Here is a 20,465-nt window from a genome sequence, read left to right on the forward strand (position 1 = left end):
GTAAAAGAAATTCAGAATTACTGTTAAATCAGCAGAACCAGCAAAGGGAACCACTGGAATAAGTGATTTGAGTAGACTGATTAGGTGAATAGCCTCAGCTTTACTGTTACAAATATAACAGGTATGTTTAACTCTGTTCCTTGTTTTTATCCTTGTGTGTGTGTTATGTGCTATGCAGCAACGCCTTTAAAAATAAACCATTTAGTTGAAGAAACTGGAATTTTAAGGGGATAATGAAAGAGAATTTGTTAGTGCTGTAAAGAAATCTTCTGAAAATTAGTGCTGGTGTGTTGGCAAGTCTTGCATTTTTGTGCTATCCATGAGAAATAAGATTTGGATCTACAAACAGCAAAATTTCTGCTGGCTCGAGTAGTAACAGTCAAATCATGTGTTGCAAAACTCAGTTTGTGGAATAATTAATTCATCTCTTCCCCTCTTATCCATCAAGGCATGTGACATGTAATTATGTCTAAATCACACCTTAAAGGAAAACGTGTTCTTAGTTTTAGCCTCACATTTATCCAGTTTCAACTGGTCTGCCTCTTTAATGTTTGGCTTTCTCCACTGGTCAAATTATCTTTAAAGTAACAGAGGTTTTCCAGATGTTTAATGTGAATCACCTGCTGTTTGCCAGCAAGGACAAAACTAATCCAGCTAATTAAAACATTTTTCTCACTGAACTCTTCTGAAAATGTGTCACACTCTTTTTAGTTCAGTGATGAGAAGAAATTGATGAGCTCTCACCAGAATCTGCAAGACATTACAGAAGATCAGCTTAGCTTGGCATCTATCCACTACATGCGGTCCCACTACCAAGAAGCTATTGATATCTACAAACGCATTCTTCTTGATAATCGGTGGGCATCTCTATTCTAAACCTTATTGCAGTGTCTCTGATACTGTTGGTATTTTAATTCCTTTTAGTTGCTTGGTTTCTGAAAGTAGGAATTTTCCCCAATTACTATGTCCCTTTCCCACCACAAAATGTGCACAAGTTGCAGCCCCCTCAATTTTGTCCGCTGCAAAACATTATTGAAAAATGCATGTTTAAAAAGAAGTCTGCACTCTGTTGCTTTCTTTTAGTGATACTTTCGTATAATTCATTCTGAGATCTTTTTTTATTTTGTTACTTACTTCTGAAATGATACATGGTTATGCACCTGCTTAGTCTTTTTTTCTTTTTTCCCCCTCTGATGGCCAGTCTGGTGACCCTTGCTTGTGGTTACTGACTTCTCCTTCATTTCTTAGCCTTTCTAAGTAGGGTTCAGTTCTTAGTTTTTATGTAGAGACTTCCTTGTATTCCTTTAAGTCTGAAGTTCTTTCCATTTCTATTTATCCTGCTATGACACTTGTTGATGGTTTCTCCTGTCATATTCTGCAAGTCCTTAGTTCAGAATTTAACAAGGAATAAATTGAATTCTTAAGTGGCTGGAAGTATTGTTTAATCAAATAGAAACTGCTGTCCCAGAATACATAGCAATCTTTTGGCAGTATCTCCTTTTGAATGCTTCAGAGAAGTCCATCATAATGTATGTAAGTATGTCATGTAATGCTTGGGGAAAAGATTTTAACTTCCAAGTCCTGTAGAAGCAATCACTCAAAGCTATATGAGTAACCTTTGTAACAATTATCCTTTTACTTACTGTTTCCACAAATGCCTGTCTTATTTCTGGGTCTAGTTCTTCTGGCTTGATAGCTTGTAATAGCAAGGAATTTTTTTTTTTTTTAATAATTGTACTTGGTATAAGATAATAAGATCCATTAAAATATTTTCAAAGGTTTATGTGCATATTAAATGTCTTTATGTGTATTGCATACAAAATCCTATTCTGCCAGGCCAAATACAGTGCTCATGTTCTGTGCACTTCCTTAGTGTGAAGTTGCTACCATTTCCCAGATTTGCAAACAAAAAGTTTTGTAGGTAATTCTTTAAAGCTGCGGTACCTGCCATTGAAAAAACTAATGCAAATCTGCATCTCTGCAATCTTAGCTAACAGACTAGAGCTCTAAAAGCTCTAACTGTTTCTCAGAAACCCCAATTTTGATGTGCTTGTAAAACATGTATAGACATGTGAAAGCTTTATCACTGATTTTAATGTTCTGTAGTATGACTATCTGGTGGGATTTAAATGTTCTCTTTAACTCTTTCCTGCAGGGAATACCTGGCTTTGAATGTATATGTGGCCCTATGCTATTACAAACTGGATTACTATGATGTATCACAGGAAGTGCTAGCTGTTTATCTTCAGCAAGTTCCTGACAGCACCATTGCTCTTAACCTTAAGGCTTGTAACCATTTCCGACTTTACAATGGGAAGGCTGCTGAGGTATCTATTGGACAGCCCTTCGATTCACCTTTATTTTAGTTCAAGATTCTGTACGGGTTTCTTTTCCTTGTTACCTGTCTTAATTAGTAATGTTGATAATGGCCTTTATCTTGTCATTGTGTCTTTCTCTTAGCAATGTCACCTATTTCAGTTTCCCTGGTATTAAGCCATCTGGCTACAAGTGTGCACAGTGGTCTTACAGTTTTCCCACTCCACTTTTGAGCTTTTGTCTATATGTATTATCCAATTGCTAAAATCATCACATAGAAGTGGGAAGGCAAAAATCTTCCAGTGACCCAACACTGCTGGAGGTGTCTTTCTGTCAGCTTTGGGGCTCATATGAAGCTCCATTTAGGCTCGTGTGCTTTTTGGTTTCGTGTTAAAATTTTGGAATGTATTTAATTCCAGACAGAGCTCAAGAACTTGACGGACAGTGCCTCATCGTCTTTTGAGTTTGGCAAGGAGCTCATTAAGCACAATCTGGTGAGTAATGTATTTTTTTTGCATCTAATATGAACTGCACTCATTTGTAGCTCTTTTCTTGATGATTCATAAAATGAAATATTTTGGGAATTGCAGACCCAATTGAATCTTTGCTGCCATAGAAGTCCCATTTCAGAAATCCTACCTGTATAATCAATGTGCCGTTGACTGTATTTTTTTTCCCTGGAATTTTTCCCTGTCATTTTGAGACTGTGTCAAGAAAATAATAATGCTGTTGCTTTTACACCCAAAGGCGTATTAAAATAATTTATGTCCTGTAAGAATACCTTTGCAAGATATTTTGTGGAGCCCAGCCAATAAGGACTCTGTAGAAACAAGTTAGAATGCATGACCCTGAACTCTTATTTAGTGCAACAATATGAGCAGAATTAAGATAACTTGGGAAAATGGTCTTCATCCAAAATGTACTTAACAAGGAGCTTGTAGGGAAAAAGATGCTCATAAAGGCCAAAATACTTGTGTGTTCTGCAGTAAGAGAGTCACTAATCGCCTGTTAATTTTCCCTGCAGTATTACTACTTTGCTGCACAACTGGTAACAGTAGATTGCTCTTACTTAATGATGTGCAGTTACTTCCTTTGTTGTTTTTCAAGAGCAGTTACAACAAGCTAACACTTTTTTTCCCCAAGAGTTAAAACTGCTTTCAAACTGGACTTTTTTAGGTTAACATCTATTTTGAACTTGGTCTTTTTGCCAGTGGTTTGTTGAATTAGTATGTTAGGTTTTGTCGGAGTAACTGTCATGTGAAACTGAAGTATAAAGACTTGACTGCTCCTGATCATTTTCGGATCTTGTGGCATTCTAAATAAATGTAGAGTTGTTAGCCTAATTTTTGCATATGAGTACCTCATAAGCAAATTGTAATTCAGTATGTGTTCCCCTTACTCTTGTCTCAGACCATATTATTCTTTAAAATCTTTGATATATAATGTATCACTGCTTTGAGCTGCTAAAAGCTGAAATAAATTAATCTTTACTGATGGATTAAATACTTTATATTCTTCAGAATAAAGACTGTCACGTGTTGTAATTCTATAGTTATTAAAGCAGGGATTATGCTAATGCCAGTACCACTGACCTTTTCCTACTGTTAATTAGGAATTTAAGGATTAATTTCCTTGAATTAAGAGATCCTAGACAAGATTTTGATACAGTTATCAATATGCTGCTTTCCTCTCTAGGTGGTGTTCCGAGGAGGAGAAGGGGCTTTGCAGGTCCTGCCTCCTCTGGTTGATGTTATTCCTGAGGCAAGACTGAATCTTGTGATTTACTACCTCCGGCAAGGTAAATACACCTTCCTCTGGCTCTTTCATACTGTTACCTGAAAAGCGGATTCGTGCCCGACGTGCAATAACCCAATCTTAACATGCTCAGGAGAGATACTGTATTTATTCAGGCCTGGCTGCTTTATGGACTTTTCTGCAAATCAAGCTCACCAACTGCAGGTTTTCATGCTCCTTTTGTACACAAAAATCAGAAGTTAGTACTTCTCTATAACACTCCTGTCACTAAACTTATTGACACCAATTTGATGTAGATAAGCAGACGCTTCTTTATTAACGGCCGGGTGCGCAGGGGAGTCATCTCACCAACAACACACACCTAACTCGTGTAGCATGCTGATTATAGAGGATACAGTAACACATAATAAACAAGTTCTCATACATAAACATGATAATTCCTGTAACTCATTTTCTTAATCCCACCCCTTTCCGGTCATGCGCACTTTGTCTTTAAATTGAGTTGAAGGGCTGCTTTTACGACCACCATGGACCACTGACTCAAAAGAAAGACCCTTCAGTGTCCTTGTCTCAAGGACTTTGGCTCACATTACAGTTTTAACATGCTTCAAGGTCGCTTCACAATGTATCCCTTAGAACATCCTGGTCGACAGGGCAATAAATCATCCATACCAAACAGCCTAACAATAGTACCTGGTCAGGAATCTTATTCCTTGGATAGAAATCTGGTTAATGATTATTACCAGCCTAGGAGGCCTTAGCTTGGGGCTTTACGAAGGACTTTGTAGCAGCATGACTGGTTGTATGGTTATTGTAAACATGACACTTCACCCTTATTTAAACTAAATACAATATTTCTACGGCTACTTAAAATACAACTATCTTTTTCTAACTATCGTAAAGCCGATACTCCTGTAAAATTCCATTTAATTGATTAGGCCTAATTATTCCTTATTTAAACTAAATCACCAAAAATCATTATAATCAGCTCTGATTAATAACAAATCAGTAACACACCTATTAGATACTGATTAGTTAGTGATTATCATACAATTATAATACGGCTTACCTAATGCTTCTAATACTATGTATGCTCAGGGGAAGGATCTTAACCTGGGCAGGGGTCTTTCTGACCTAGGGGTGTGGTTTTTAGTAGTATAATGAAAGCAGTTCACTTTAAGGACACTCAAAAGTTAGTTTCATTGCCAAGTTAAGTAAGCAAATAGTCACTTTGCCAAGTTGTCAAATACTTCATCCTCAAAACAATCCCAGACATTGTCTTTATGATCCAGGATGTTCCACCTATTTTCTGAGATCTGGAGATCAAAGCTTGTACTTCTTGCTTGACCTAGCAATTGTTGCCATATGGTAACTATAGCTACTAGCATAATCATTAAGCATTGGCTACTAGCAAATGTGAAGTGTACTATATCGATACCTTCAGGGATGACATTCATTCACCTGATCTCAACTGACTATTCAATGAAATGGTTTCTTTTCTTTGCAGTAAAATGTAATTTATTTCATTTTCTGTTCCTCTGGAAAATAGTGATGTAAGAGTTTGCATGGCTTGCAGACAAGGGCTTTAATTGTGTACAGTCAAATGAATCTACTTCAGCAGAGTGTTAGAGGTTCTTGGGTTGTGGGAGATGACTTTAGGGATGGCGGTGTTTATATGTTTATAGTGAGAGGACCTCTCTCCTGCCTGAGTATGTGAGAATGGTAGGCATATGTCCTGTGAAGGCAAGGATGACTATTTCTGTAAATACAGCACAGACAGAATGTGAGCCAAAGTGACTGTGACAAGGCTACAGTTTGGGAACAAGACATTTCATTCCAAATCTACTTTACAGCTCTTAAAGAATGCAGGTAGGTAGCCAGAATCAGTTGGGAAGGATTTTCTACTTTTTTCTCTCCTTAGTTGACCAACTCCTTTGAATTTTATCTGAGTTTAGTTTCAAAGCCGTTCCTATTCTCCCATTGTGTTCCTTTATTCAACAGTGAGTTGACTGAGTGATGAGTAGGTGTTAACTGCAGTCATCTAATATAAGGTCATTCAATGATTGCTTTTCCATCCACTGCTTTCTTGTAAGCCTTATATTTTGTCACTTTTTAAAGGTGACAAAATACATTTAGATGACCAGAGAATCTGAAAGCAGAAAAATGTCTTTTCTTACTTATTAAATAAAGTCCATGCCTGCGATTTTTTTCCAAAATGTTGAAAAGTTACCAGGAAAAAAGGAGATATATTCTGCTGACAGAAGGAAGTCACACGAACTTTATATTCTTTGCATCTCAGTGAGTTCATCAGAGAATCTGAGCACCCGTAAACATAGTACATTGAAAAAGCTCTGTGAGCTTTTTATAGTGTGATTGACTTGGAGTTCAGATACTGATTCTGAGTAACATCTTTATGATTTGTAATGAACAAGACTGGTGAGATTTAATCTTTGTAGTTCGAATAAGTTCTCTTTGGTGCTCGGTTGTATCCAGGACTGCTTCTTTTGTCTGCATGTACAATTGAAACACTGCCCCATCGTTTCAGTTCAACTCAGACTGTGACAAATTTTGGAATATCTCACTACTGATGACCATTAGTGGTTATAGAAATTCTTGTTGTGTCTGATACCATGCAATAAAATCTCATTAATCTGATTTTGCTAATCTGCAAACATCAGTCTTCACAAAATATGGCAATTCTATCCCTATTTTATATTATTTGATACTAGAGAATGACAGTAAGGTTATTTACATTTCATATGAGATTACTTACATTTCGTCATGGTTGTAAAATAGGTATACATTCTCAAGTAAATTCAAAGGGTCACAATTGTATATTATTAAATGTATATTATTGCCTGCCTTATATTGCATAAATTTTTAGAGTTTTAGGTAAATAACAGAATCACATTATTAGTGAGAAGGGACCTCTAGAGATCTCTTAACACAACATTTTATTCAATTTATTAACATTTATTAATTGATTTTACTATTTTTATTTATTAACATCTTATTTTATTCATTTGATTAACATTTATTAGTTTTATTAACATTTTATTCAAGGTAGGTCCAATTAGATCAGGTTGCTTAGAGCCCTCTCCTGGTGAGCATCTAGTCAGACCTTCCTCTGTTCCACCTTATGTCCACTGCCTTTTATCTCACCCTATGGAATCTGTCTCCCATCTTCTCCGTACCCTCCCATTAGTTAGTTGTAGACAATGGTAAGATCTCCCTTGAGCCTTCTGCTCTGAAAGGTAAGCAAATACAGTTCTCTCAATCTCTTCTCAGCTCCCTACCTGCCTTGGGAGCCCTCAGGTGGGGCTCACTTCAGTCTTTCAATGTCTGTTTTGATCGAAGGATCCCCACACTGGACGCAAGACTCCAGGTGCAATCTCACAAGTGCCAAATAGAGAAGATGCCCTTGCCCTGATGGCTACATTCCTGCTAATATGATCCAGTGTGCAGTTGGCATCCTTTGCTGCAAGGGTGCACTGTCTGTCAGGACCCCCAGGTTGCCTTTTAGCCAGTCAGCCCCCCACCATCTTGTTGCTTAGGATAGTTTCAAACCAGGCAAGATGCAGGACTTGCATTTTGCCTCCACTGAATTTCATGAGATTTCTTTCAGCCCATTTTTTTTTAGCCTGTTGAGCTTCTTAATAGCTGGGAGCTATTAATTTATGTTTCAAATTAAGTTCTGCTTACACAGAAGCAAAGTACATCTCCTGCATCATTTAAAAATCAGTCTTGTTTACTCATTTGATGTCAACTTTGCAGTAATTTTTATTAGTTAGGCTCTGTTCTTCATGGTGATATACAAATGAGTCGCATACTGATAAAGGAGGCTGAGGGGAATTAGGATTAAAACCTCTTTCCTGGTTAGGCTAAATTTCCATTTTAAAGTCTTGCTAGTGTAGCAGCACCAGTTAAGAATGTGAGAAATCATTACCTCTAATGATTACAGCTTTCTCCAAAATTTACAAGGTCTCCAGTAAACATAGGCTTGTGTTAAGACAGGCTCTGAACTGGAGTGGCTGAAGTACAAATATGCATCCCATTTTTTTCAACTCTAAGTTAGTAACTTTTAGCAGGGTTTGGGGCCAGGTATCCAGTCATAGTCTGCTCCAGTGAGATTTGCTAGAGGCTTGTGTTGGAGTCTGAAGAGCATAGTTCTGTGTTGATGGTCTACAGTGATGAAAAAAAGAGCTGCTGTCATTTTTGTGGTGGTGATCAGACCCAGTAAAAAATAACAAAAAAACTTTCTTTTTTTTTTCTTTTTTTTTTTTTTTTTAAAATAAGTGATGACTTTTGGCTAGTCTAGTACCTTATGCTGACTTACTATGTGACTGGTCAAGGGAATGGGTGGGAAAGTGGAGGGGTTAGCAGGAGCCTGGCAGCTCCAATGCATATTGCCTTAAGTCACCGTGGAGTACTGTCCCCGCAGTATGGTATGTACTAGCAAAAAAAAAAGTTTTGTTTGATAAGGCTTATTCTTGTGAGCAGCTGGTATAATGCTGTGTTAACAAACTTTTGCCAGTAAAAGGGGCATCTTCACTAGGCTGGTGTATGAAGCCAACCATAGTGCCAACGTCTTTTTTTGACTTAGGTAAAGTTTAGGATCTTTTCATATTACTTATCTCTTGGGTGGGAAGGAAGTTGTTTATTGAATTCAAACTTTACATTTAATCTTCTATACTAGTAGTGGTTTTTGCTTGTTAGAATTGGGATCAGGTAAGAGCTGCTGGACAGATCTTGAAATATTGATAAGGAAAAGATGAAGTTTCCCTTCAGAATCGTGTTACCCTATCCTCTTTGAGGGGTAAATAAGTATAAGAAGAGAAAAAGACGGGAAGATGATGGATTTATTATGTTGACCTTGTACTGTTGAGAAGGCAGCCACTGGATTATGAACAAGGGGGCCAAGTCATCTCTACTAGGAAAATTGTAGTAATAAAGAAGCTATTACTCACTCCATGTTTGTTATTTGAGTTCTAGAAAACCATCACCATTGTGATATAAATTCACAATGATTTATAGTTACCTTTCTCCTCCTGTCTAAATGCTTTATTTCTTAGTCTATGGCTATTGGGAAATGTTGTAGAGGATGAGTGACTTGTTCTAATACAGTGTGCTATGGGTTGTTATGCATTCTAACGTCTGGTATTTCAGATGATGTGCAGGAGGCTTATAACCTGATTAAAGACCTGGAACCTACAGCTCCACAGGTAATTGGAAACTGATGTAATGGTACATAAAAGCAGAGGTTATAAACTAATGTGAAATATGCCACATACAAAACTGGTATCCTGAGGACAGCTTGTCCCATTCCCACTCTTAAAACTCTTGTGTTTTCTATCCTTTTATCAACAATAGACTCAATGTGCATGCATAAAGTATTAATATGTACATATATGTGTACTTAGCATGTTTATTACTGTACCACCTGGGGTCAACTCAGAATGCAGCTCTGTTGTATGCAGACTTGATTCTGGGGAGCTGACCATTAGTGTGTAGATAAAAGCCCTCTTCCAACAACTGCTTGTCACTTCTGCCCTGGTGATGGTTACCATCCATCAGATCTGCTAGTTCACATGCTCATGTGGTTTGTACTGAAGCCATTTGAATAAAAATGAGCTAGATTAGATTAATCAGTTTAAATAATAGGTCTTTTCTAATCCCATCTCATTTTGGCTGCAATGAGTGAAAACTGCAGTGTCCCTTGGCTGCTACTGTAATTTTCTTTTGTGGCTGTTCCAACATCTCTAGTCTCTGATTTATTCCTCTTTGCAGTTTATTTTCCAAAGGTCACATAGCTGGGCATGAAAGGGACCTTTCATGAGACTGTGTGAGGATTAGATGGAGAGAGGGAAAAAGAAAACCTCAAGAACATAGATCTTATGATTCTGTGCTGAGGAGTGTCTTCTGCTGTTGTTTTTCACTTCTCCTTGTGTTTTTCAGTATAACAAGACTTAATTGAATAGTTTCCTGCAGCTATTGATACTTTAGCCTCCGTTTTCCCCATATACATGCCTAATATAAATAACAGTATAATTTTTTATCACATTTTGAAATTAGAATCTTTGTGCTTTTTTTCCATTTTTCTCACTCACTCTTGGAAGGAACTCCCCACTAAGACTCACAAAGCTGCTTGTATATCCTCCTTCAGTTATTCTCCAATTTCTTTGTCATGATGTCTATAGGATAATAATTTGGCATCTATAAGAGACTTCATGTGCTAAAATGATTACTTAGCATGCTGGCTAGTACACTCAGATTATTTCCTTACACTCCATTGTTGATCTGTGTAGATGTCTCTTTTTCTGTGTTAACATTTGTAACAGGACTGCCCAGGTTTATTAGGAGTACCTACTAAAACAGGTTTATAGTCACAACTCTTAATTATAAGATTTGAATAAGACAAATGAGTCTGCTACATGCTGAGAAAATCTTTCTCAGAGAAGAATTATAGTTGTGTCTCATAGGAGAGATTACAGGGTACTCTACTGCTGTTCCTAATTTCAGTAGAGTAAGATGACCACAGAGCGCAAACCTCTTGACATTTTTGCCTAGATGAGAAACGCTATGCATTTTGGAGCAAAGATGTTTGTGGTTATGGTTAACTGATGTGCATACTTAAAGTGGGATCTGTGCATTAATATAACAACATTGCACTTGATTATTGGTCTCATGGTGGTGAAGAGGGCAAGATAGTGGGTTACGGTGTTCCTTCTAGTGCATCGTCTTCGAGTGCAAGACTTATCAGAAAACACACTACCCCTTTGCAACACACATATTTATCAGAAGTGACTAGCTAGCAAGTAGAATGGATTTTTGGGGGTAACTTTGTACTACTTGCTGAAGCACTATCATAATATCATAGTAACCAGCTACCTATTAAACTGAGTTGGGATAGAGTTGAATTTAGGAAGAAAATAATGTACTCGTAGGCTCTTCGGTGTCTCCTGAAATCTTCACCTTGTCTTCTCTGATCCTTTTTGTTTTTTTCAGGAGTACATCCTCAAAGGAGTGGTAAATGCAGCACTTGGACAAGAAATGGGCTCGGTGAGTGAAGCCTGTGAGGTTCTCCAGGTTCTCCAACAGTAGAATATGAACAGATCTGTAGGAATGGAGTGAAAGAAGCAGTCATTTCTCATTTAGATTGCATGATATCCGAGTCTCTTAATCTTCTTCTGTACAGTACTCAGTCCAGAATGAGTGAAATGCAAGTCTCTCTTGCTAGTCCTGACAATAAATCAAGCTGAATTGGGCTTCTCTGTCCTGTTTCCAAAAAACCTGTTTGCTTTTGTACTGGGTCTGGCTGAGCCAGAATTGGTTTTTCCCCTGTAGCAGCCCTCACGGTGCTGTGTTTTATGCTGGGAGCCGGCAGGGTGTTGATAGCACACTGGTGTTGTGGCTGCTGCTGAGTAGTGCTTACGCAGCATCAAGGCTCTTTCCGACATTTTCCCCCGCAGTGGGACGGGGTGGGCAAGATCTTGGGAGGGGACACAACCAGGACAGCTGACCCGAACTGACCAAAGGGATATTCGATACCATATGACGTCTGCTCAGTATAAAGCTGGGAAAAAGGAGGAAGGGGGTGGGGGTCATCCTTGGTCCTCTGAGGCAACCACTACGGGTATTGGAGCCCTGCTTCCTGAGAAGGCCCGACATCGCCTGTTAACGGGAAGTAGAGAATAAATCTGTTTTCTTTTTTTGCTTCCACACACGGACCTTTGCTTCGCTTTGCTTATATTAAAACTGCTTTTGTTTTACCCACAAGGGTTGGGGTTTTTTTTCCCTATCTTACTTTCTTTCCCCTCCTTGCCCTGTTGAGAAAAAAAGGGGAAGCAGGGGGAAGTGATAGAGCGACTTGGTGGGTACCTGGCATTTAGCCAAGGTCAAACCACCACAGCTTTCTACAGTGTTCTTGTGTATCTAGGCACATAGTGGCACATTTACCTTTTCTGTTTTTAATTCAGCCCTGGTTTGTCTGTTAGTTGCTCCCCATCTGTTCCTCAGAGCGTATCTTCACTGTGTAGTGTAGCATCAACTCTGGAACTCATGTTGGATTTTTTTTTTTTCCTCTCCCAGAGAGATCATCTGAAAATTGCTCAGCAGTTCTTCCAGTTGGTGGGTGAATCAGCCAGCGAATGTGGTATGTTTGAAATGTTCTTTCTCCATTATGTAATGCTTCTTTACAATATCCAAATATATACCATCATATCTTTGTCTCGCTGCTGACTGTTAGCATGACTCTTGCTAGGCATTTTGTTGCTATAGTATGAGTAACAGAAAATCTAGTTTATAGTCTAAAACAAATTTGCAAGTTTAAATTAGAAGGCTCAATTGATTCCAAACCTTACTATATGAATTTGGCTGGAAAAGAGGCGATACTGCAAACTGCTAGTCTTCACTGATAGATGCTGTGGCAGCTTGCCTTTAGCTAATAATCTCCATTATAGAAACAAAAGACAACAGCCTAATTAGATGAAATGTGTGGCTGAAACCTCACAGGTACAAATCTAGGACTGCTAATGAAAGCTTATTGAGTGTGTACAGTCCTAGCACGGAGTCTGCCCTGGAACTGAGGGTGTTAAAAATGTAGAGAGGAGTTTGGCTACAGAGAGAAATGGAGGCTCTGGGACTAACTCATTGATTGAATCAAAAAAACCCAACATGATAAAACCCAACAAAAAAATCAATATATTTTCAATATTTGCTTTTACTTATTCAATAATAGACCGAAACAAGTCTTTGTCTTCCCTTTCTCTTGTCAAAGTAAAACGAAAAATCCCAAATCAAAAAAGCCAGTAGCTGGAACACAGAGATTCAGCCGAAATGGGGCTTCCCAGTTTTCTTTGTAGCATTGTCACTAGGACTATTTTTTTCAGGTGGGTAACCTATGCATGTTTACAGTGAAGACAGTTCATGGTCCTCAGAGACAGAATGCTGTCTCCTGTGTCCACTGTGACTAAAGAGAAGGAGCTTAAGAGACAGAGCAGCAGCACTGATGAAACTTTCAGAAATACTGTTGAGCCATTCTGTTGCCCTTGCAAACCTCATGCTGTTGGGATGAAGTTGGGATCCCAGCTAACAGAAAGAAGCAATGTGAAGAACTGTAGTAGTGGAGGACTCGGTTAGTGGGCATATAGCTAACTGGGTTTGTGATGTAAAGTGAAGTCACAGGGTGACTGGTGGTAGACTTCTAATGCCCATAACAGTCATGCAGGTGTGATGAGTGACCATAGCACACATGGGTAAAAATAATACAGAGATAGTCAGAGAAAAGTTATCCTGAAAAGATGTGTAGTGAAGATAGAGCCCAAAACCAAAATTTAAATTGTTAGGAAGCTAGAAGACTTAATTTTACTGTGAAATATTTTTAAACCCATATGCGAAACAAGATAGAGAGGCTGAGACTTGAGGTATGGATGAGGGGAAAAAAAAAAAAAGAGGAGGGTGAACAGAAATGTAGTCCAATTAGGAAGGTGGGTTAATTGAAAAAAATGAGCCTATGGGAAGGATTGGTTCCAACTAAAGGTAAATGGAAACATTAGTACTGCAAGCATGTTACATTCTTGGTACTTCCATGTAAGACTGCTTTGTCATCTTTTTAAAAACTTGTGGGAGAAAGCTGATATACAGAAGAGCACACAGTTCAAGGTAACTCCTTTAAAGGTAAAATACTGTGAGGGTTTTTTTGTATCCTCAAATGAAGGACAGGTGGAGGTCAACAAACTGTAGATAAGGAATAGAAGTGGTAAACAGAGTTCAGTTTAGATAGGACGTAACAAAAAGCAAACACATGAAGACCAAATATGTAAGTGTTTTTATACAAATATTAGATGTTTTACAAGAAGATGAATAAAGTGGAACACCTGGTTTTAGAAGAGGAAGCTATAAACGTAAAATAATTTTTTAAATGTGATAGGAGGATGGTAACGTGTAGGATATTGTTCATATTTAATTTACAATGGGATATTACTAAATAGGTGGTGCCAGTGGAGAAATGGTTCTAAACATTATAGAAACCTTCTCTCAAAATAAATATCTTTTCTTTATCAGTGAGTAACATAAAATTGTTTTAAATTACATGCTTAGATAGGAGACTCATCGTATTGAGGCTAAATTATTCACCAGCCAGCCTGGATGGGAACAGTGACTGGCATATTAAAGAGGTTAGAGATTTTATATAGAAAGATAATGAAATAATAGTTGGAGAATTCTATTCTGCCCCTATTGACCTAGTAAATGCAATGACATGACATGATATAGAGAATGAATTTTTAAATGCTAAGTTTTCATCTTTCTTAGAACACACAAGTGAACAGTTGACTCTAGACCAATAGAGAGATTACACAGAACCTCATTTGAAAATTTATTATGAAAATCCAGTTTTGTTACAGTGATCTGAGTGTGATCCGAGTATAATCAAATTCAAAATCCATGTGTTAGCAAATACCTCAAAAAAAATTTCCACAGAACTCATTTCAAGAAGGGAAGCTACACAATAACCTTTCTCATTTCTAACAGAAAATTTTCAGTGAAGTAGCAGTGAAAAGGATAAAATGCACCTGATTTGAACACTTGAAAGAACCTTTTGTTTCTTTAAAGAAAGGGCTCGTATTCATAATTAATGAGCTATAGGAGACAAATAATGGCATGACTAGGTTTGCCAATGATACAAAATTACCCATAGTAGGAAAAATGAAAGCTTCCACAATGATGAAAGCTGTGGAAGAATATATGAGGCTGAGTAATAATATGCAAATTAAATTTAGCTTTGATAAATGCAAAGTAGTACATGGGGGGGAAGGGGGGGGGGGGGGCGGAAACCCTTAAAATATATTTGCAAAATTATCAGAAAAGTTGGAGGCAATCTTAGGAATTGATGAGGAAAGAACAAAATAAAAATAATTACTGTGTCATTGTATACAGATCTAGTTCCCTTTCTTGAATACTGTCTGGAGTTCTGGTTCTTATATTTTAAAAAAATGATAGAACAAGATAGGGAACGATAAAGACAGCATGGATGATCAGAGAAAGGGTATAGTTTCTTGAACAAGGAGAGATTGAATGAAGGAGGATACATGGCCTGGAAAATGATGACTGAGTTTGGTTATGTTCCAATACATACCGAACATCATAAATGACAAGGAGAAGAGGAATAGAGGAGAATTACTTACTGTACCATACAAAAAACAAGGGTCATTGACATAAATCATCATGCAAGACAACTAAAACAAACAGCACAAATTACTTTTTCACATAACACAACTTATTTGATACAGAATCTTGCAAGAACCAGAAGGTATAAAGAAATCTGTAGAAGAAAAGTCCGTTGGCTGTTTAACACAAATTTTTCAGTGATGAAAGTCCTCAGTGCAGATTGTTGGAAGCTGTGAGAAACATCAAAGGAAGTGGCATTACATACTACAGCATGTCTTATATGTGAAATCAGAGTATATTATTTCTATAGCTGTATATTCTTACTCAGCAAGCTTCTGAACCAGATGGGCTTTGCATCCAATATGATAATTTTTATGTTCTTACGTAACTTAGCATATTAGCCACAATGTTGTATATTTGTGGTCATTTTTGATCTGCTGCCTTTGGTTTGCTGGATCTAGAACGAAGAACAGAATTCTTGCTGTTTGTATACTTGGGCTTTTGCTAAGTAGCCAGCTGTGCTATTCAAGCATGTAAGTCATGCTTCAACACTTCCCACTGGGCCAATCCATGCAAGGAGCTAGTACCACTAGATTGTCTGTTTAAGATCTTTATCAAGTTACTTAGCTGCTTTGCAGATTTGTAGTACAAAAGTAGGTTGTGTTTGCTAGAGTGAGAAAATCATATGCTGTGTTTTTGCTCACAACTGGGCCTACAAGGCTCCTGATTTTAATGTGGATTATCAAAAATGAATGGATTAAAATGAAGATGTAGAATATTTTTTCAAAACAAGATCCTGTCTTTCTGACTTGCTTGTTAACTGTAGAAATCCCATGACTGCATTAAGAAAAAAGCAGCAACAGGCAGTTTAGGGAGAATAGTGTCATATATTTGTAAAGTAATTTGGAGTCATCAATTAAGCCCTTTGCTATTTTTAATTAGATCTCTGACTTGGAGGTTAAAGGAACATAAAGCAAACAGAATTAATGTGAAAGTCCTTTCCAATATATGTACACATTTCATCTCATGTCCCTACTTTAAGAGGAGTAGGGACACCCAAAACAACAACAACAAAAAAACCCAGGAAGCACTTACAGTGTAGGAGTCAATATTCACCCTCTAGCAGCAATAAATAACAGTCAGAACAGCAGCTTGGTTTACAGGGTTTTTTTAAGCTTAATACAAACTCTTAATCCCAATGACATGAAATGGAACCAGCATTACAAAGGAGGATATAACTAGATTTTTATAGTTAATTCTCATGCTCTTCTCCCAGGATCTCAGCTGAATGGAAAATTAAACAGATCAGATTTCTGAGATAAGTTAAGGAGGAAATGGGGCAAGAGGAACATTAGTAAAAGTAAATGAACATTAACATTTCCATTAAATGCAGTATTTCAAGTGTTTAACATAAGTCTTACAAACTACCCTAAAACCTCTGCATCCACAATGGAGAAAAGCACCCCTTTCATTTTCAGTGGTCCTCTTTTAGGATCAAATCAGGCATATCTGATGTTGAGTGGGAGGAATGAAACGTTTCTTCTGGACTTTGTGCAGTCTTTTCTTTGAAGTATTCTTAGGTCACCCTAAGTAATTTTTCAAAATGAGAACTTTTTCCTCTTCCTGCATGAGTCACATGGGATGAATTAGAACTATAAAACTCTAGTTTTCTTGTCACTAGTAGTATTCATTGCTGAGTTGTATGAGATTTACAGATGTTTTGCTTGTTTGGGTTTTTAATGAAATCTTTCACTAAAAGTGTATGGAGAATGGTATGCTGGGATAACAAAATTTTCTGCCAAAATGCAAACTTAAGAATAAATACTGGAACCTAGAAACTCTCCAATCATATATGGGAAAATAAAAGCGTGGTTCTAATATTTTGTTACTGTGATTCATTTTTACTGAAAATGTATTCTCAGTTTTAAGTCTTATTTGCATTTTTAAAATTTTGTTTAAAATAAATTGCTGTGAGTTCATGAACTTCAAAAATTGAATGTGAGAGAAAAGGAGCACTTCTGAGGTACCTGCATTCTCATTACAATAAAAAAAAGAGTGGAGGAAAACTGTTTTTGTTATTGCCCTGTCAGGTCATGATATCTGTCATGATAAGTATGCCTGAATGTAAAAAAGGACAGATAAATATACAGGCCAGTTTCTGTTCAGAAGTGAACACTTAATGAATAACCAAATAATTTTCTTAAGTTGGAGGACTGAATGATGTGGTTCAGACATAGGTAAGGATGGATTGTTTCTATATGGAAATGACAGGACACCCAAGCTGAGTATCTCCTAGTGCTAAAAGATAAAAAATAAGAATATTCTGCTTTCCTTTGAAATATATTTTGAGATCTTATATAGTACTTTCCAGGAATAATTACTACCCTACCTTATTTAAAGGAGAAGGTACAATTTTCCAGTGGAATGCTATATTTTGTGCAGTGGTATGGAATCAAAATATTGGTCTTCAGATACATGAAATTTCAGTATACAGAAAATATATTTTCATTTTCTAGTGTGGTTGGATTGATGGTAACTAACCTACAGGAGCAGATTACTTCAGGGCTGTTGATAGCCTTAGGACATTATCTCCTGTCACTTTACCAAAGTGCACAGAGCAGCATTCTCTCTAAAGATCATTTGACGTAGTGAAATAGTAGTGATTTGACATCACTTGCATTTATGCCTTCCTGGCTGCTACTTGGGTTCATCCATCTCTCACCAATCTCTGCTGGCTGGGTCTAACAAAAATTAGTCTTAGTAAACTTACCTCGGAGTCTCTAAAAAAGCTTTGAAATAGTTTTTCAGTAACACAGCTTGCAATTTCAGAGTAGATGACAGCATAGTATGATGGCAGCAAAAGTTTATGATGACGTAGATAGCAGAGAAGTTTACTGACACTCATTTGAACTGATATGCCTAACATATTTATGACTTTACTGCTTGTGAGCAATGTGGTAATCCCAAAGGCATGGAAAATAATTTTCATATTGTATTTTATCATTGAGTATTTTTCCTGTGCATGCATTAATTTTATTTTAATAACAATATTTTCAGTGTATCAAGTTTACTCTCTTACTGGAAATAAATTTAAATATGTAGAGCTTCTTTGTCCAAGATAACTGAAAAGCATACTTCTAAAGAAAAAAGGCTAATGAGGATAAAATAACAAACTCAGGCTTTGTATCAAGTGTTGTTTCCCAAGAATAAGAATAATTCATGGTAAAATTATGCTACATAAATTGTGTCATGGTAAAGGCCTGTTACTTAAAGAATTTGTCTCTGTAGAATTTGCTTTTGAATACAGTCTTGCAATAGTTATTGTATGGTGTAAAGAAAGTTGACAAGATGATCTAATAGTTTTTCTAACCTCTAGTATGGTCCTTTGCCTGAAAAGGCAAGTTACACTATTTTTAGAAGTTAGCTTCATAGTTGCCAGCAATCTTGGCAGTGATTTCCGTTACCATGTGATTTTCTAAATGATAATTTCTACAATCTGCATTTATCTTTCGAATTTTAGATACCATTCCAGGGAGACAATGCATGTCCTCCTGCTTCTTTCTTCTTAGACAGTTTGGTAATGTCCTGATTTACCTCAACTCAATCAAGGTTAGTATTTATTTACTATTGGTAGTACTCTAATGCATGGAATCACTACTTACAGAATTAGACTATACCATGTGAGACACTATGTAAACATAAAAAGATTGAGAAACACAACAGTAAGAACAAAACACAGGAACAAGAGTAGGACATAAGTGGTCATTACAGCAGATAGATCTAAATGTAAAGAAGCAGTTTATAAGATAGCATTGTGCAGCATGGTGGGCATGATGGTCTCATCACACAATTTAACCAGTATCAGGCTTTCTGGTGGCATCACAGAAGATGAAGAAAATTAAAGGAAAACAATGAAAAAATTTGTGGATATTTATGGGGTGGGCAATATGGAGGAAAAAACCCAAATGTTTTCTTAAGATTTATGAAATTATGGAGATTATTGTCACTGGTTAATACTTGGGGACAACATTTTCGTGAACAAGAGTGTGTAAGGAAGAGAGGACATGAAGAACTCTAGAAGTATTAATGCTTATATTTTACAGGGAAAGCAGTCGCTGAAGAGCTAAGATAGGGCACTATTACCAAAGCAGTAAACTGAGAATATTATTTTAGCAGAAATAATCTAAGTGGTACCCTGCAGGCAATGTTGCATTTTTCAAAGTAAGAGAAGGAGTTTGCAGTTATCATAATGCAGTATTATCAGATCACCAGAATTCAATGGATAGAATGGGTATAACTTACAAATATCCAGTTATAAATCAGATGTGAGGAAAAAGAGAGAGGCTGGAGTGTGATTATAGAGTTAAGTGATTGCAGTCTTGTTCCAGTGATTTGAAACTAGAGTTGTAAGAACTTTGTATTTGGTAGGCAGAGGAACAAGAATCTAAAAAGAAATTGTTAGGGAGATACACAAAATGAGCATAATTACAATGTTCTAAGGAGGATGAGAGCTAAAGAAAAACGTGGTTGTAATGGTGCCAAAAGCAGCTGATGGGTGAAAAATGATGAAAGTGTAATGTTTCTAAACTTTGTCTGGGAAGCGGTCATTGAGGAAACCCCAAGTGTCTGTAACCACTGGAATGGCTCCACTATAGTGGAATGAAGAGACACTCCACCACCACACACCCCCCAGTTTGGAGTGTGTGTGTAACTGAAGAAAAGGATAGCTGGAAACTAACAGTGAGATTTGTTTTGCCTAACCTGAGCCATCTAAAAGTCAGAGTTCTCGTTATGTTCATCTGGTCTCAGTCTATAGCTAACGGGGGCAGATGGTAATTTCCAGGGGAGAATTCATCCTATGTATTTCTTACACTTATCCTGGAATGGAATAAGTCACCCGGTCGATCTTGGTCCAGCCAGGATCAGGGTGACACACTGAATAATGACAAACTCACACCAGTTTATTGAAGGGGGGACATTGCCAAGAGCAAATGCTGCTGCACCGTGTGCAAGCTCCCAATTTATTACCACCTGTTTACATAGGTTCGTTTTTACTTTTACATCCTACTGACCTTCAGGTTTTGCCTGTTTACTGCTCACATGCTCACCACACTCTGCAGGTGGTGTTTTTTACTGCTGTTTTTCACACAACACGGTGTTCCATAATGTTGCCTCAGTTATCCACAAACGTTCTTCTAACCTCAAGGTCAGTTTACATTTTGCTAACC

General features: G+C 37.3%; 1 protein-coding gene across 3 annotated transcripts in view; it reads left to right on the forward strand.

Annotated features, from left to right (window-relative positions):
• Positions 1-20,465, forward strand: part of IFT56 (intraflagellar transport 56) — a 51,571-nt gene that overhangs the window by 15,696 nt on the left and 15,410 nt on the right. For all 3 annotated transcript variants that reach the window (XR_012629245.1, XM_074870978.1, XM_074870979.1), the window contains 8 exons: positions 712-857; positions 2,156-2,327; positions 2,736-2,810; positions 4,012-4,114; positions 9,238-9,293; positions 11,077-11,130; positions 12,160-12,223; positions 18,758-18,846. Coding sequence is in view for 2 of the 3 variants with exons in the window: in XM_074870978.1 (XP_074727079.1) it covers positions 712-857; positions 2,156-2,327; positions 2,736-2,810; positions 4,012-4,114; positions 9,238-9,293; positions 11,077-11,130; positions 12,160-12,223; positions 18,758-18,846 (759 nt within the window). In the remaining variant the exon portion in view is untranslated. The remainder of the gene's footprint in view (positions 1-711; positions 858-2,155; positions 2,328-2,735; positions 2,811-4,011; positions 4,115-9,237; positions 9,294-11,076; positions 11,131-12,159; positions 12,224-18,757; positions 18,847-20,465) is intronic.

This window comes from Strix uralensis, chromosome 5 (genome assembly GCF_047716275.1).
Source record: "Strix uralensis isolate ZFMK-TIS-50842 chromosome 5, bStrUra1, whole genome shotgun sequence".
Taxonomy (NCBI): Eukaryota; Metazoa; Chordata; class Aves; order Strigiformes; family Strigidae; genus Strix; species Strix uralensis.